At 36.8% G+C, this 15,465-nt stretch overlaps 5 protein-coding genes across 9 annotated transcripts; 4 read left to right on the forward strand and 1 right to left on the reverse strand.

Moving 5' to 3' along the window:
* Window positions 1-70: 70 nt before the first annotated feature.
* Window positions 71-1,066, forward strand: LOC6567878 (ATP synthase subunit d, mitochondrial). Of its 2 annotated transcripts, none has more exons than XM_001993925.2 (2): window positions 71-107; window positions 423-1,066. In XM_001993925.2, the coding sequence occupies exon 2, from the start codon at window positions 430-432 to the stop codon at window positions 964-966; it is 537 nt and encodes a 178-aa protein (XP_001993961.1). In that variant the 5' UTR covers window positions 71-107; window positions 423-429; the 3' UTR covers window positions 967-1,066. The 2 variants fall into 2 exon arrangements, with proteins under 2 accessions (XP_001993961.1, XP_032596143.1); XM_032740252.1 differs by lacking the exon at window positions 71-107 and adding an exon at window positions 139-166.
* Window positions 1,067-1,423: 357 nt separating this feature from the next.
* LOC116805775 (scaffold protein salvador) lies at window positions 1,424-3,448 on the forward strand. The gene is made up of 3 exons (XM_032740081.2): window positions 1,424-2,288; window positions 2,339-3,307; window positions 3,412-3,448. Exons 1-3 carry the CDS (start codon window positions 1,453-1,455, stop codon window positions 3,446-3,448), a joined length of 1,842 nt encoding a protein of 613 aa, XP_032595972.2. The 5' UTR covers window positions 1,424-1,452.
* A 2,158-nt stretch (window positions 3,449-5,606) lies between these two features.
* Window positions 5,607-10,091, forward strand: LOC6567877 (cystinosin homolog). Of its 2 annotated transcripts, none has more exons than XM_032740157.2 (10): window positions 5,607-5,836; window positions 8,209-8,278; window positions 8,339-8,435; window positions 8,496-8,678; window positions 8,751-9,111; window positions 9,180-9,307; window positions 9,374-9,454; window positions 9,549-9,628; window positions 9,697-9,799; window positions 9,888-10,091. In XM_032740157.2, the coding sequence occupies exons 2-10, from the start codon at window positions 8,233-8,235 to the stop codon at window positions 9,973-9,975; spliced, it is 1,167 nt and encodes a 388-aa protein (XP_032596048.1). In that variant the 5' UTR covers window positions 5,607-5,836; window positions 8,209-8,232; the 3' UTR covers window positions 9,976-10,091. The 2 variants fall into 2 exon arrangements, with proteins under 2 accessions (XP_032596048.1, XP_032596049.1); XM_032740158.2 differs by having other exon boundaries at window positions 5,607-5,722.
* A 398-nt stretch (window positions 10,092-10,489) lies between these two features.
* Window positions 10,490-15,151, forward strand: LOC6567875 (cellular tumor antigen p53). 3 transcript variants are annotated; one of them, XM_032740174.1, is made up of 8 exons: window positions 10,490-10,670; window positions 11,344-11,427; window positions 11,784-11,820; window positions 11,897-11,923; window positions 13,394-13,703; window positions 13,765-14,011; window positions 14,074-14,480; window positions 14,561-15,151. In XM_032740174.1, the coding sequence occupies exons 1-8, from the start codon at window positions 10,633-10,635 to the stop codon at window positions 14,581-14,583; spliced, it is 1,173 nt and encodes a 390-aa protein (XP_032596065.1). In that variant the 5' UTR covers window positions 10,490-10,632; the 3' UTR covers window positions 14,584-15,151. The 3 variants fall into 3 exon arrangements, with proteins under 3 accessions (XP_032596065.1, XP_032596067.1, XP_032596066.1); XM_032740176.2 differs by lacking the exons at window positions 14,074-14,480; window positions 14,561-15,151 and having other exon boundaries at window positions 10,596-10,670; window positions 13,394-13,707; window positions 13,765-13,920; XM_032740175.2 differs by lacking the exons at window positions 10,490-10,670; window positions 11,344-11,427; window positions 11,784-11,820; window positions 11,897-11,923 and having other exon boundaries at window positions 13,660-13,707; window positions 14,561-15,062.
* On the reverse strand, window positions 11,854-13,208 carry LOC6567876 (putative gustatory receptor 94a). The gene has a single exon (XM_001993923.2). The coding sequence runs from the start codon at window positions 13,166-13,168 to the stop codon at window positions 11,936-11,938; it is 1,233 nt and encodes a 410-aa protein (XP_001993959.1). The 5' UTR covers window positions 13,169-13,208; the 3' UTR covers window positions 11,854-11,935.
* Window positions 15,152-15,465: the final 314 nt, after the last annotated feature.

Consider the following 15,465-nt stretch of genomic DNA (forward strand, 5'->3'; position numbering starts at 1 on the left):
ACAGCAATAACAAGTGCGTCCAGTGTGACCAAATGTTGAAAGTGACAACGATTTTCGACAACTGCTATTCGATACTTCTGACTGTCGATAATAAGTCTTTTATTGAAGTAAGTCGTGTGAAAATTTGCTTGTGAGAATTATACATAATAATTTAGTAGAAAGAAAGGTTAAAATCATTTTACAAAACTCATAAAGCAGTGCACTCATTTAATATAATATAATATCATTTGTAGTTAACATTGCCAATATACTTGTGGTACATTGTGTGTTGCGACAAAAATTACATAATTGTTGCAGAAATCAGTTTGGCTGCAAACTGAAAATAGGCAAAACTTTTTGGAATTTCTGAGAATAATAGTGCATAAGTTTGTCCCATTTTGTTGCTTGACTAAATTACTAACATTTTTTCTATTAATTTCTAGCATAAAAATGGCCGCACGTCGAATTGCCGCATCTTCGATAAATTGGTCCGCACTCGCGGAACGTGTTCCGGCGAATCAGAAGAGCAGCTTTGGCGCCTTCAAGACCAAGTCGGACATTTATGTGCGTGCCGTGATGGCGAATCCGGAGACGCCGCCAAAGATCGATTGGGCCTACTACAAGCGACTGGTACCCGTTGCCGGCCTCGTCGATGGCTTCCAGAAGCAATATGATGCGGTGTCGGTGCCATATCCCAAGGACACTGTGACTCCGCAGGTGGAGGCCGAGATCAAAGAATCACAGTCGGAGATTGGCGCGTACAAGAAGGCGTCTGAGCAGCGCATCCAGAACTATCAGAAGGAGATTGCACACCTGAAGGCACTGCTGCCATACGATCAGATGACCATGGAGGATTATCGCGATGCATTCCCCGACAGCGCTTTGGATCCATTAAACAAGCCCACTTTCTGGCCACACACGCCCGAGGAGCAGGTTGGCTACAAGTCCAAGGAACAGCTGGAGGCCGAGGCTCAGGGACATCACTAATCGAGTGGAGTAGCATCATCAACAATTAATTGTTTTTGATTCGAAATGTAAACATTAATTGCGAGTTGTTCGAAACTTAAATAAAATCTTTGAAATCGAATCGAACTAAAACAGCTCATTTAGCGAGTTGGCAGTTCGGCGAGAACTAATCGACGCCTATCGAAAGCTCATCGATATGGTATATTTTCAAAACAAAGCAAGCAATACATTCAAACAATGTAGCTTTACATTATTTATTAACACGTAATAATAGCAATTTGTTATTTAAATGTATACATTTGCAAATCACGCTAAGTATTCACGTAACATCGTCCGATCACGGAACTAGTTGAAATGTTCATGCACTCGGCTCCAGTTAACAGTGGTTCGTCGCACACACACTTAAAATGCACTAAAGAAATTTTAGTAAGCTAGCAGCAGAAAATGATAAAGTAAAAAATCAATTTGAAAGACAAAGACGAAAAAAATAGACGACGGCGGCGTTGCATGAACTATTTAACAATTTTGCTGTGCAATCGAAAACAGACGATGCTCTCGCGCCGGAACAAGGACAAAACGCAGGCACACAAGGAGGGCGTCGTCGGCAAGTATGTGAAAAAGGAGACGCCACCGGAAATACCGGTGATCAATGTGTGGACATCCTATACGGATCACGCGCACCACAATCAGCGGAATGCGGCCGCCGCAGCTGCAGCAGCAGCGAAAAAGAAGTCGCTGCAACGCTGCGCGAGCAGCTCGCCTTCGTGTGAATTTAAACAGCTGCGCAGCTCGAGCAGCAGCCGCAACACCTACTCCTGCAACGATGCCCAGCCGGATTATTATCATGCGCGGCGCGCCCAAAGTCAGCTGCCACTCAACAATAACAATAATAATAACAATAATGCTTCTGCGACGCATGGCCCAGCACAATTTCGTGGCGCCAGCAGCAGCAGCCAGCTAATGATGCCAGTCAACAACAATCACAACAACCACAACAACAACTATGTGAATATTGAGCAAATGGAGCGAATGCGTCGCCAGCAGTCGTCGCCGTTGTCATCGCCATTTCAGCGCAGCTATTCGACGCAGAAGCATTCGCAGTCGCATCTGCCCACGACTAGCTACGATGGGGATCAGGGTTTGCTTAGCGCATCCTATGCGAATATGCTGCAAATGCCACGACAACAAGCAGCCAACTCATCCGGCTCCTCATCCTCACCGGCACAGTTTGCGTTGCAACAGCAGCAGCGATTGCAGCAACAAAATGCTTATGGTTCCATGCTGCGTTTCGATGCCTCAACAGTCGCCGCCAAAAGTCATCAGACACGTTATCCGCTCACAAGGTAAGGATTGGGTTTTGGTCTCTGCTTTCTTTAATCCATACTCCTTGCAGATCACCCATGGAGCAACAGCAACAACAACAATTGACTGGCTATTCAAGTGATTCGTATCCCATCTATGAGAATCCGTATCGTGTCTCCTCGATGCGCGTCACTCAATCCCAGCGCTCCGAATCTCCTATTTACAGCAATACAACTGCATCCTCAGCGACGCTCGCTCAACAACAACAACAACATCATCATCATCAGCAGCAGCAGCAGCAGCAGCAGCATACACATCCACATCCCCATCATCATCCGCATCCACATGCGCTTGCGCATCCCCATCATTTGCCAGTGCCCTCCATCGGTTCATTGGGAGGCAGTTCGGGCAGCGTTCGTGGCGCCTCCGCCTCAGTACAATCGCTGTATGCACCGCCATTGACGCCGCCGGCATCGAATGCATCCGCGGCCGATGCGAACAACGGCAATGGAGCACTGCAAAAGGTGCCGTCACAGCAATCGTTGAGCGAGAGCGAGGAGTTGCCACTGCCACCCGGTTGGGCCACACAATACACGCTGCACGGCCGCAAATATTATATTGATCACAATGCGCACACAACGCACTGGAATCATCCGTTGGAGCGCGAAGGATTGCCGGTGGGTTGGCGCCGTGTAGTTTCCAAGCTGCACGGCACCTACTACGAGAATCAGTATACCGGCCAGTGCCAGCGACAGCATCCATGTCTCACCTCCTACTACGTTTACACAACGTCCGCGGAGCCACCGAAAGCGATTCGACCGGAGGCAACAATGTATTCACCGCCATCGCATACCCATAACGCTTTGGTACCGGCGAATCCTTACCTGCTGGAGGAGATACCCAAATGGTTGGCCGTCTATTCGGAGGCAGACTCCACCAAGGATCATCTGCTGCATTTCAATATGTTTAGTCTGCCCGAACTGGAGGGTTTCGATAGCATGCTGGTGCGTCTCTTCAAGCAGGAACTGGGCACCATTGTTGGATTCTACGAACGATATCGGTGAGTTGGAATTAACTATATATATATATATATATATATATATATATATATATATATAGGTAACTAAGTTTTAAACTTAATCCCGCTTCTTCTTCGATTTGCAGACGCGCTGCACACAGCAGCAGCAATAAGCAGCAGTGATTAATCCTGAACTGGAATATATATAGGTATATATATATATAAATATATATGTATATGGAATATATAACTGAATACTCAGCTATACTGTGCCTTTTTTCGCTGCCTACACACTTCGAACGCCGCATCATAATCCCACAATATATCTTAATATATAATTTCTAATTTATTTATTCAATCTTCTCGCATCAGTTTTTATATATTGTGACATTTAATTGGAATTTTGCATGTTTGCACAATTGTATCAAGTATATACATAAGTAACTGACTAAATATGTTGTGAATTTATTCAGTTATGTTCAGTTATATTCCTTGATGTTTAATTTATTACTTTTTTTAGATGCGGCTTGTTGTGTAGTGTGTGTGTGTGTGTGTGTGTGTTTGTGTGAGCATATTAAATCACTTTTTTTAGAAACTGTTCAAATGTGTTCAATATGTTTTTTGTTATCTTGTCTACTTTTGCTGATTACTCTATTTACGATCGTGGCTGTAAAGAATGGACCTGAAAAATGGAAGTGAGGTAAGCTAATCTTATCTCAAAAATGCACTTTGAATGGTTTTGAATAACATTCGTATCTCAATGCGAACACAATCTTACACAAAAACACAAAAATTAAGTTGTAGACAGGAAATTATTATTGGAACTGAAGGCCCTTATTTGTATGCATTCTTCAGTTAACAACGGGAACTTGCTTATATTTTGATCCGAATTTTCTATATACTTATTTGAAATCAGTTTAAATTCTTTACATTAAATGAAGCAAATCTAACAAGTTCAAAAATGATATTGATTATATATTTATTTGAATTGAGCTGAGCACGTTAAAAAAAAAACATTAATTTGACATCAATTAAATATAAAAAATTAATCAATCGTAATATATTTATTTTATGTATTTATTTTAAGTCAGTTTCAATGCATTACTTTTATTTGAAAGTAAAGAAATGTATTAATTTACTTTAAATCAAGCAAATTAATAAAAAAATGTGGACTAAAAATTATGATTTTAATAATTTGATATTCATTAATCTTTTAACTGCGAATTGTGCTATAAGGAAACATATAACATACCTATAAATAGGAAGAGATAAAAGGTGTTTTAAGTAGCCATAGCAGTTTGTTGGCTCACTTAAACGTTGTTTGTTATTAATAAATAAACAAACACACAGCATTGACCTAGTGCCAGCCAGCCTTAAGACTTAGTTATTTAATAGGTCACACCTGTTATATGTTTTGACATTATTCTCATCTATTATTATCTCTTTCGAATACAAATTCTATGAACCTGATCATTTTTTTTAAATAAACAATTATGTCAATTAAATTGAAGCGCAATTATTGTAAATCTAGGTTTAGCTTACAAGTTTTTGAGTGGGGTTTTTCCTGGGTTTCCCGCATTACTTAAGAAAATTTAATTAATCTGAGGTAAATAAAATATGTATAAAATTGTGTATACCCAGTGAAAAAATATATGTAAATCTAATTTGGGACTAAGAAAATTTATTATACTCAGATTTACTATGTTTATATTTAAATTAAAATTTGAAATGAAAACGAATAAAATAATGGTTATAATAAATCTGGGGATAACAAGGCGCATTGAAATAAAGGATAATAAAGTAGATAATAAATAAAAATATTAATAAATAATATTGTGCCCTGATTTATTATATTCTTTATTTTATTTTTAATTTCAAAGTAATATTTCATAACCCACTTTAATTGCATCGCATTCAATTTGTAACTTTTGCAATAAATTAAATTTAAAAATATTTAAATTTAAAATACAAAAATAAATAAAAACCCACCATTCAATTGCGCACTTCAGAGAACCCAAAATGTGTGTGATTATTTATAGACATGTGAAGTAACTCGAACTTCAATACACACTCAAATATTCAACTCGAATTTAAATATGAAGTGCAAAAATCCCATACCAAAAAACCAAAAAACCAAAAAACGATGAAAAAACAAAAACAACAACAACGAAAGCTTCAATCGTTTTGCGAACGTTTGTTTTGCTTACTTCGCTTGCTGGCGTATGTTGAGCCGGCGATGAGAAATTAGCAGCAGCGCGGAATTCCAATTCCAGTGTGTGACTGACTTCCAGTATAAGTGTAGTATAAGTGTATTTGGCGCTGTGCAGTTTGGCGTCAGTCAGTATCTTGACAGTCAGTCAGTCAGTCGGCCGTTGCTGCCATCGTTTAAGCAAACACACACACACGCACGCACACACACAATTATTACAGTTCGGGACATCGGCAGCAACAAGCCCGGTTAATTAAAACAGTTAAACGCATTGTTTTAGAGTTCGAAAAACACACGCGATGATTAATGTGACACATGGTTGAATTCAACTCAGTATCCTTCACGATAAAATACAAATTACAGTAAATTCTTTAACGATTAGAGATGATTTCGTTCAGAAATGATTCGATTTCGAGTGCTTTCCAATTTACAAAAGTTGCCAAGTGAAAGTTCTAATCCGGCTGCAAAATAAAAAAATAATAATAAATAAATAAAAACAGACTTTACAAAAATTTTGCGCTGAATCTTTGGTTTTTTGTTTTTTTATCGTTTATTTATACAATTTGTCAAGTCAGCTAAGCGTTTTTTTAATATGTACACAAACAAATACAGGCACATGTTTTATTTTAATTTATGTTTACATAGTTGTATATAATAATGTCCGTCTGTCTGTCTGTTTATTTACCGAGTGAGCTCTCAATGAACATTGCATTTATTATCCAACGCGACCAGTTTTTTTTCTTTAATCGATTGTAATTCTAATTAGACCGGTATTTTCATGTGCTGTGTATAATAATTTAGATATCTTTATCGGCGTGTCGGAATTGCCCAATTTATACACTCGACTGCAATACACCCGATTAGCGTTATCAGACGTCTGACTTACGCTCTGGTTGTATATATACTCTTTTTTTGCAACATCATCTGTTGCGCTACAAATAAAGAAATAAGAAGGGTGCTATTGTCGAGTGAGCTCGACTAAGACATACCCTGGACCCAGTTGTTAAAGCAAGAGCGCTCTGCCGACAAACACGTGAATATTCATACATACATACACATATACGTATACGCAATCGTAACGGGGTAACGGGACTCTGCAGCATTAATACAAATACATATTGACGCTCGCGTCGATTATAATGCCATCCCTTTCTGACACATGCGCTCGCATATTTATGCATACAGAAAATGCTTGCGGCTACGGCTACTGATAGAAATGAGATCAATCTGATAATATATTTTCGACTGTAACTTGAGTCTTTCTTATCCGATCTTGATGAAATTTGGGAAATTGATCAATAACATGCATATGCATATTATATATTAATTAGAAGATTCTGCTTTTAAAATTGTAGCATTTATCGCTATCGGAATTTTAAATGTATAGATAATCGAGAAACAGAGACAGCTATCGATAAAATAAAGCAAACTTGACCTGCGCCTGGTATACGAGAACCTATATTCCAAATTTGAAGTCTCTAGCTCTTATTGTCTCTGAGCTCTGCGTGTTCATTCAGACTGACGGACGAACAGGCGGACATGGCTATATCGACTCGGCTGTTGACCTTGATCTAGAATATACATATATACTTTATGGGGTCGGAGATGCTTTCTTCTGCCTGTTACATACATTTGCTCAAAACCATTATACCCTATTTACCCATTTTTAATGGGTTCAGGGTATAAAAAGACAGCTTGCTATATTAGATAAGTTACTATTGATTTGCAACAAGAGGCAACTTGAGTTGAACTTGAGAACCACTCCACATAACATGACATTTCTCATTGCTCATATTACTGATATGCAAACGTATCTATATATATATATATATATATATATATACATAGAGCTATTTATCAGACTGGTTGTTAGCACAGCTTTTGTGCATAAAAAGAGATCGCGTTTTTTTTTGTTGTTGGCCGCACAATAAAATGTCGCCGTAAAGTTGTAATAAAGTTTTAAAAAATACGCAAGCAGTTTCTCGTGTCAATCAATAAATTAATAACAGTTTTTATTCGGCTATCAATTTAAGCCAGACAGATATTTATGTCATACTTCTTCGTTTTTAACCGCCCTTTAATTTAACTGCAATTCTCAATTGATTGGAAAATATTTTTGAACTCTCAATCAGCACACTGCAGATGCAATCAACTAAATACATATATATATATATACCGTATATGACGCTGTTGATTGGAGTTTGTGTGCCAGATGTTGATTTGAGTTAAGTAAAAAAGAATTTTTTACTCATATATCATCTTCAACAACAACACAGCTGCCTGGTGGGACTTCAAAAGAATCTGTTGTTGTTTAAGTCCATTCAAAATCTGTCCCAAAACAATTTGGTCTTATTGAGGCCTTCATTCAAAAAACAAAAAGAAAAGAAATGCCGAAGATTAAATACCCTGTTAGATCGGAGCTAGGCTGCTGACACATAAAAAAATAAATAAATAAAAATAAATAAAATCAATTAGTTTTGTCATCTTCCTAAAATCTAAATTTGAAAGTATATTTATTATTTTCTCTATGATCTTGGTATTCTAATTGATTTATATATTTATATATCGTTCTTGCTTTCTTTGAACCTTTTACATTTGTTTTTTTGTACTTAATTATTAGTGAGTAATTTGAACGAATACAATGATGCACAGAATAAATCAGCTTACGTTTTCCAAATTCCTGCCAATTGTGAATAAAATGAATAATAATGCTTATGAAACCTTTAATTTTCAGGCTGCGCAAAAATAATAATTAAAAATGACGTGTTTTTTGCTGCAAACGTTGGCCATAGTACTTGTAACAAGTAAGCTTTAAATAAATATTTCAATACTTTTACGATAAATAATATTCGATTCGAATGCAGTTGTTGCTGGCAGTGCACAAAGTACAGTTTTTACCGTTGATACTCATGACTTGACCGTATTGCTGAATGCGCAGAAAAGTTTTGTGATTTATGCCAGGTGAGCGGCAAAAGATATATTTGTTCAAAACTATTCCTAAACCAGTATAAAATCAAATAGAAATAATGCTGATGAATATGTAAATGTGACTTTGGTGAAGCAACATGAGAATCATTTGGATTTGGAACCCGAATCCTTTGTTAGCGCATCTGGCGCTTCACTGGATCAGACTGTGGTTGTGACAGGACGACAGGCAGGACATGTCGAGATCACGGCCAGCAGTAATTCCAGTGATAAATCCATGTAAGATAAAACTGATTAAAAAAGACTTTTCTCACTTTTTTTATCAATTTATTTTGGTTGATTCTTTTTCAGCACCGATGGACTTTTTGTGCGTATTGTTGTCGCTAAATCGGAAGCGATTATTTATACATCTATCATTTTTGGCTGGATCTATTTTGTGGCATGGTCAATTTCATTTTATCCACAAATATGGATCAACTATCGTCGACGATCGGTTGAGGGCTTAAACTTTGACTTTCTCATGCTGAACATTGTTGGATTCACGCTTTACAGCATGTTCAACTGTGGACTGTATTTTATACAGAGCCTGCAGGACGAGTATGGGGATCGGCATCCTCGGGGCGTGAATCCCGTCATGCTAAACGATGTCGTCTTTTCGTTGCACGCCATGTTTGCCACATGCATTACAATTGGACAGTGTTTCGTTTTTGAGGTAAATATAGTTTAACTAAAATTACAATTTATTTTATTAATAATAATAATTGTGTGTGTGTAAAAAAGCGTGGAATGCAACGTGTCTCAAAAATCGCCTGGGGTCTGTTATTATTATTTGTTGTGCTCGTCATAGTATCAGCAGGCTTGGCTGGCGGATCTGTAATACATTGGCTGGATTTCCTCTACTACTGCAGGTTAATTCAAAAATATATTTGAAATAAGTGTTGACATATTAATATTAATAATACAAAATTCCGCAGCTATATAAAGTTGACAATAACTATCATCAAGTATATACCACAAGCCCTAATGAACTACAGGAGGAAAAGTACTGCCGGATGGTACGTAATAATAATAATAATAATAATATTTAAAATAATATTTCATAATAGCTAAAGTTTTGCTTATAAAAATCACTTTTCTTTTTCTTTTTAGGAGCATTGGCAATATTTTATTGGATTTTACTGGCGGTTCTCTCAGCATGTTACAAATGATTTTGAATGCGCATAATTATGGTAAGCACTGTAGACATTTATCATACATATGCGACACGTAATTTTGAAATTAATTTATTTATTTACAGACGATTGGGTTTCAATATTTGGAGATCCCACCAAATTTGGTCTGGGTCTGTTCTCAGTGCTATTTGACATATTTTTCATGCTGCAGCATTACGTATTTTACAGGTAATTCAATTAATTCTACTTATATGCATAATTATTAGTTGCCTTATTGAATATTTTCTTTTCATTTTTATTATTTTTGCTTTTGCAGACACTCGAATAATTTAACTATTTCCAATGTAACGGTGAACACAGATACCACAAAAGAGCTTGCAAATAGTGAGGCAACTGAGAAATAGAAAACTTAAAGATATTGTTGACTTGAACCTGTATAAGTTCATTTTAGATTTTTTTAATTCTTTTGTATACTGTATTTATCAATCCAAGGTATTAAAGCCAAACTGATTAAAACCAACAATATTTAAACTATGATTTCAAATTATTATAAGAATATAATATAAAGTGATATTTTTTTGGATTTGATCAATGATGAATAAAGAATAAATGAAAAATTCTTGGACTTAAAATGAATTTTATATTTCAATTTTTATAACTTGATTTATTTTACTGTGTCCAATGATAATTGTACTAAATATCTTTCCAGATTTTCTACGATCCCCAATTAAAATATATTAAATTGTATACTTTTCATTATATTATATTGAAATTTTTAGACAATATTATTTTAATATTTATTCTTATGAATGATCCGCAATACAAATAAAAATATGTAAAACCGATTTTATGGAATACCGCTAATGCCAATCGCGAACTTATCGACAACAGCTGTTTTTGTGTAGATCACATGTTTTTGCTCACCGCTGTGACTGCTAAGGTGGAAAGAAGAAGATACATGTTTATTTTGTTATGTTTTCAAAACATATTTGAAATAAAATAAATAATAAAAACAGACAAATACATGCCACATGTATGTATAATATTTGGTTGAAAAGAGTATGATAATTGAGGTGGCAATGTCTTCGAAGAAGAACAGGTAATGTCAAATTACGATCACTATCCACAAAAATTGACATGCGCATGCATGAACATGTTCATATTTACGAGGTGTTAAATAATTATGAATATATTTAATATAATAAATTCGCATTCGCAAAGCATTTATTTTTATTGCGCAACCTAATTACTTATTTCCCTTAGTGCTAATTTAAATTATTTATTTATTCTTGTGCACGAGCAAAAATTGTGACTGCTTGCATCGGTTTGTTGTTAAACACAAAGTTAAACATTAAATATCTGTTGAATAATTAAATGAAGTGCTTTAAATACAACAACAAACAGCAGCTAAAGTTAAAGCGCTATTACTATTTCCAGCCCTTTGGGTTCTTAATTAGAATACTAACATCAACTTTTCCACTTCTGATTGTAGAACAATGCTTGATTCTTCTGAGTTTATCAGCCAACTTAATTTTACAGTTCCGGTCAGAAATACAAGAAATTATCAACATATTTTTCTTCAAACTTGTTGTTCGAGTTGTGCTATCCATAACCCATTTCGGATCTTATGCTCAAATTATAATGTGTTTCTTCCATTAATATGTTGTGCTTCTTCCGTATCTAATATTAAGACAGTTGTGCTAAGTCATATGTCTAATAATTCGCAATGTTAATATAAAATGAATTATTAATTATTTATTACATTTCTGCAGACTAAACACCGATTTTCCAGCCACGGAGGAAGCTGCTGGCTTGGAATCTCAGGAAACGCAGGAAATTGATGTAACCGAGGATTTGTAAGTTCAGGCGCTAGCCAACAGGTGGCGCTCATTAGTAACGAATTGATTTGAATTGAAAATTGCATATTGAATTTTGAATCTTGAAATGAACAAGTTTACATGTAAATAAGTTGTGTGAAATTATCATCATGCTAGAGCTATATATGTACATCTCTTTCTAGCTTCGTGCTAGAATTACATTGATGATTTTTCATAAGTTGCATGATGAGTTTTTCATTCAAAAGTCTACAAATATTAATCTTGTATATGCAGATCTAATATATATACAATGTAAATACTCTGTATTTCGATTCCTTTGATAATTTTGCTCTTTCATATAGTTCCTCACAATCCTTTTTTAATCATATTTGCAGGGCCTTGGAGCCAATGGCCTATCTACAAGGCCTGAATGTAAGTACAAGTGTTAAAATGTGATCTTTATATTGTACTATATGTATTTCAATAATTAATTTTGGTTTACTTGCAGTCGGGCAACTTGATGCAATTTAGTCAGGTGAGCATCGTCTTATTTGAAGCGCTGTGACAAATCCGATTGCACCAGAATGACTGAAAAAGTAGCCACTGTGGAGAGGATGCTGGTTATGAGCGAAATGTCAATCTCAAACAGACCCATTGGCGTGATTTTGAACTTGATGGCGATGACTTGGAGTGAGAACGCATGGACACTTTGCTGATAGCGCCAATCAACCTGCTGCAATTGGAGGTGTTCTAAAATGCTGCCAGTCGATTGTGTGGCAACCAAAATGTCATTGCTGACATACGTTAGCAAGCCAATTTCCGCAATCGATATGCCGAGGAACATCAAATTGATGAGTGCACCGAAAGCGTCGTATGGTTTTCGGCCAATCACAGACTCTGCAATCGCATAATACTGGTCAAAGAAACCGATTGTGATGCCCAACAGATGGCAAATCAACGACAGGACTATCGAGAGCGACATTAGAGCCATATATTTCTCGGACTGTGTGCATATTATGTGATATTTCTCGGCGAGCACATCGATCTGATCGGCTAGGCTGCAATAGCGTTGTATGCGATAATAATTCGAGTGGAGTTTCTTTTGCTGGTCGTGTTGCAACAGATTCACCTGCTGCACTTGCATATTGAGACGTTCATTCAACGCTTCCACAATGTTCTTCGTGATGATCATTGCACCAAAATAGCAGCTATTTAATAAATTCGATATAACCATGGGCAACAGTTTGTACAGTGACCAGGCCCAGTTCAGATCCGGTTCATGTCGTCTCTGTTGCAAAATCAATGCAATTTCAATGGCCAGCGGGAAACCGATGCCTTTGACCAATGCCGCCACCACCGAATTCCTAACCGTGTCCTTGTCCAACTGGAACTCGTCGAGTGTCGTAAAGAGCGGCACATTGCTCATCATCTTTGCCACCCGATCGCTAACCAGCATTTGTGTAACGAAGTTGATAATGGCCACCGTAATGTTCATATAACTATATAGCTTGACGGCATCGTGCAGATTCAGTTGCGACTTCATATAATCCTCATACATTTGCCGCACATAGATACTTGAAAATAGAACAGTCACCATTATGGCATATGCCAAATATTTTCTCGAACTGACGAAACGTTGCCGACCCCGACGATTATAGCGTATGGCAAATAAACCGAATAAAGTCAACACCGAAATGAGCAACGCGAGCAGCATTTGAATGAGTTTCGCCTGGCCACGAATGGGTCGACGCGACAAGCGACTGATGCCAAAGGAGGCCATTTGCCAAGAAGAGTCGCTCACAGACTGACTGACTGACTGACTACAATTTGAATTGATACTTTATTGGCAGGCCGAGCACAAATACATTATCTTGATGTCCTGTCAAGCGAGCGAGCAATTAATCAATAAGCGCGCCAGTCGTAACTAATCTAACTACATACATATATATATATATATTTATATTTATTTATTTATATATCTCTCGATTTTCGTTTCGACTCGCAGCAATCCGTGTTGCGCGACATGATGCTACAGGATATCAAGTCACAGATCAGCTCACTGCCCAAGCTGATAAATCACAATAATGGTGACTATCACTTTGGCATGGTGCTCGATGAGCCGCCAAAATCCCACTGGATGTTCTCGCTGCCATTGAACAAACTCTACATACGCATGCATAAAACCTTCAATATTGATGTCAAATTTAAAACAAAATTGCCAATTCAACCATTGAATTTGCGTGCATTCCTGTGCTTTGTCAAGGATGTGAGTGGACCTGTGTTGCGCTGCCAGAATCATCTGAGCACCGATCCCAGTGAGTAAGGATTTGGCTAACCAAAATGCTCTCAATTCTAAATAATTCAGTTGCTTTTCAGTCAGGGACAATCAGGGTATGCGAGAGAGTCTGCTGCGCTGCGAGAATCCAAACACATCGTATTGTGGCACGAGTCAGGGCAAGAGCATTGAGGAGCGTTACTCGGTGCTGGTGCCTCTGAATATGAGTCGATCCAGCCATTTGGGTGGAGGATTTGTTCGACAAACGCTCGCTTTCAGTTTTGCCTGCCAGAATTCATGTTTCGGGCGCAAGGAAACCTGTTTGGTCTTCTGCTTGGAGAACACCACGTAAGTTTCTGCATTTAATTGCAAAACTTTTTCAACTAAAATCAAATATATTCTGCTTGCAGCGGTGATGTGCTCGGACAGCAGGTGTTATGCGTAAAAATATGCACCTGTCCGAAACGCGATCGTAACCAAGATGAACGCCATTTGGAGAGCAACAAGTGCAAAACGCCTTCGATTGCATCGGAAGATGAGGAATCCAGCGCCAAGAAGCGGCGTCGTCGAACTCTGCCAACGGATGTTAAGGAGGAGAACGAGAGCAATGATAGCACCGATGTCCAACCTGTACCATCTGACTGGGAAGTTACGCGTTCACTTGATGGCGACTATCGTCTGGTCGTCAAGTGTCCGAAGAAGGAGCTGCTCCTGCAGAGCATCGAGGGCATGATCGAGAAGACGGCTGTCGAACTCCTGCGAAATCCACATAATATAAAAATACGACAACATGCCAATCATTTGCTCAGCTTGAAAAGTATGTTTTTTTTTTATTTCGATTTAATCTATCTATATTTAATTCTAATCTATCGTTTAATATTATTAATATCATTGCAGAAAGCGCTCTGAAGTTGACTTAGCTTCAGATATGTGTGGAAGCCCAAATTACTTAATTGAAACACTTAAATTACGGACGATGACGAGGATGAATTTGAAAGTGCCAATTTTTGTTAAAATTATTACCTTATGACAAAGTACAATTTATTGACAATAATTTATAAATAATAAGTATTTAATTTGCTGCATCAAACGTTGATGTATTCTAAGTATTCTCTGGCAATAAGTTTCAAATTGAATTTTAACTTTAATACACTGAAAAATATGATGTGAATACGAAATTCTCACTGAAAAACATATATATCTTTTTGCCAAATTGTCTAAAACTGTTTCGGGCTAAGCCAAGTTATCATTTTAAAAGAATTTGAAAATCAACAGATTTTTCCTGATTACTTTGGAGTAAGATATTCAGTTCTTACTTAAATTAAATAGGTTTCTTAATTATAAACCATATATCGCATTCAAATACAAGTAAATCCTAACAGTTATCAGTTATCTAAAATTAACTAAATTGAGTAAATGAGATTTGAGTATGTTGAAGTTGATTTGATAAATAATATATAATATATACTTTATAAAAGAAAGTACAAATTCAACTGCAAACTGAGTTTTTCTCGATTGTCATTAGTAAACATAAACAAATGCATATTATTTTAATTATTATTATTTTTATTGAGTGGTGACTTTTCTAAATCAAAACCGTTGTTTCTACGGTCAATGCATCCAGGCATAATAGATATGCAGCCAGGCAGCAAATGTGGCAAGATATGCTTGGGTTTTCCATATGCCAGCATGAATTGCATTTTAATTTTACATTTTCTTTTCGTTTTTTTTGTCATTTTTTTTTTTTGTAATTTAAGTGAATGGTAAAAAAGCAAAGCAGTGCGCCACATTTCCGTTTCAAT

Source organism: Drosophila grimshawi, unplaced genomic scaffold (assembly GCF_018153295.1).
Source record: "Drosophila grimshawi isolate 15287-2541.00 unplaced genomic scaffold, ASM1815329v1 contig_311, whole genome shotgun sequence".
NCBI classification, from domain to species: Eukaryota; Metazoa; Arthropoda; class Insecta; order Diptera; family Drosophilidae; genus Drosophila; species Drosophila grimshawi.

What these genes read in the sequence shown, in the direction of transcription:
- LOC116805775 (XM_032740081.2), top strand. Translation starts at nt 1,453, where the DNA reads ATGAACTATTTAACAATTTTGCTGTGCAATCGAAAACAGACGATGCTC. An exon ending in ACACGTTATCCGCTCACAAG is followed by an intron (nt 2,289 to 2,338) that starts GTAAGGATTGGG and finishes TACTCCTTGCAG; the next exon opens with ATCACCCATGGAGCAACAGC. An exon ending in GGATTCTACGAACGATATCG is followed by an intron (nt 3,308 to 3,411) that starts GTGAGTTGGAAT and finishes TTCGATTTGCAG; the next exon opens with ACGCGCTGCACACAGCAGCA.
- LOC6567877 (XM_032740157.2), top strand. Translation starts at nt 8,233, where the DNA reads ATGACGTGTTTTTTGCTGCAAACGTTGGCCATAGTACTTGTAACAA. An exon ending in AATTCCAGTGATAAATCCAT is followed by an intron (nt 8,679 to 8,750) that starts GTAAGATAAAAC and finishes ATTCTTTTTCAG; the next exon opens with CACCGATGGACTTTTTGTGC. An exon ending in AGGAAAAGTACTGCCGGATG is followed by an intron (nt 9,455 to 9,548) that starts GTACGTAATAAT and finishes TTTTCTTTTTAG; the next exon opens with GAGCATTGGCAATATTTTAT.
- LOC6567878 (XM_001993925.2), top strand. Translation starts at nt 430, where the DNA reads ATGGCCGCACGTCGAATTGCCGCATCTTCGATAAATTGGTCCGCACTC.
- LOC6567876 (XM_001993923.2), bottom strand. Translation starts at nt 13,168, where the DNA reads ATGGCCTCCTTTGGCATCAGTCGCTTGTCGCGTCGACCCATTCGTGGC.
- LOC6567875 (XM_032740174.1), top strand. Translation starts at nt 10,633, where the DNA reads ATGATAATTGAGGTGGCAATGTCTTCGAAGAAGAACAG. An exon ending in ACTTGATGCAATTTAGTCAG is followed by an intron (nt 11,924 to 13,393) that starts GTGAGCATCGTC and finishes TTCGACTCGCAG; the next exon opens with CAATCCGTGTTGCGCGACAT. An exon ending in TTCTGCTTGGAGAACACCAC is followed by an intron (nt 14,012 to 14,073) that starts GTAAGTTTCTGC and finishes TTCTGCTTGCAG; the next exon opens with CGGTGATGTGCTCGGACAGC.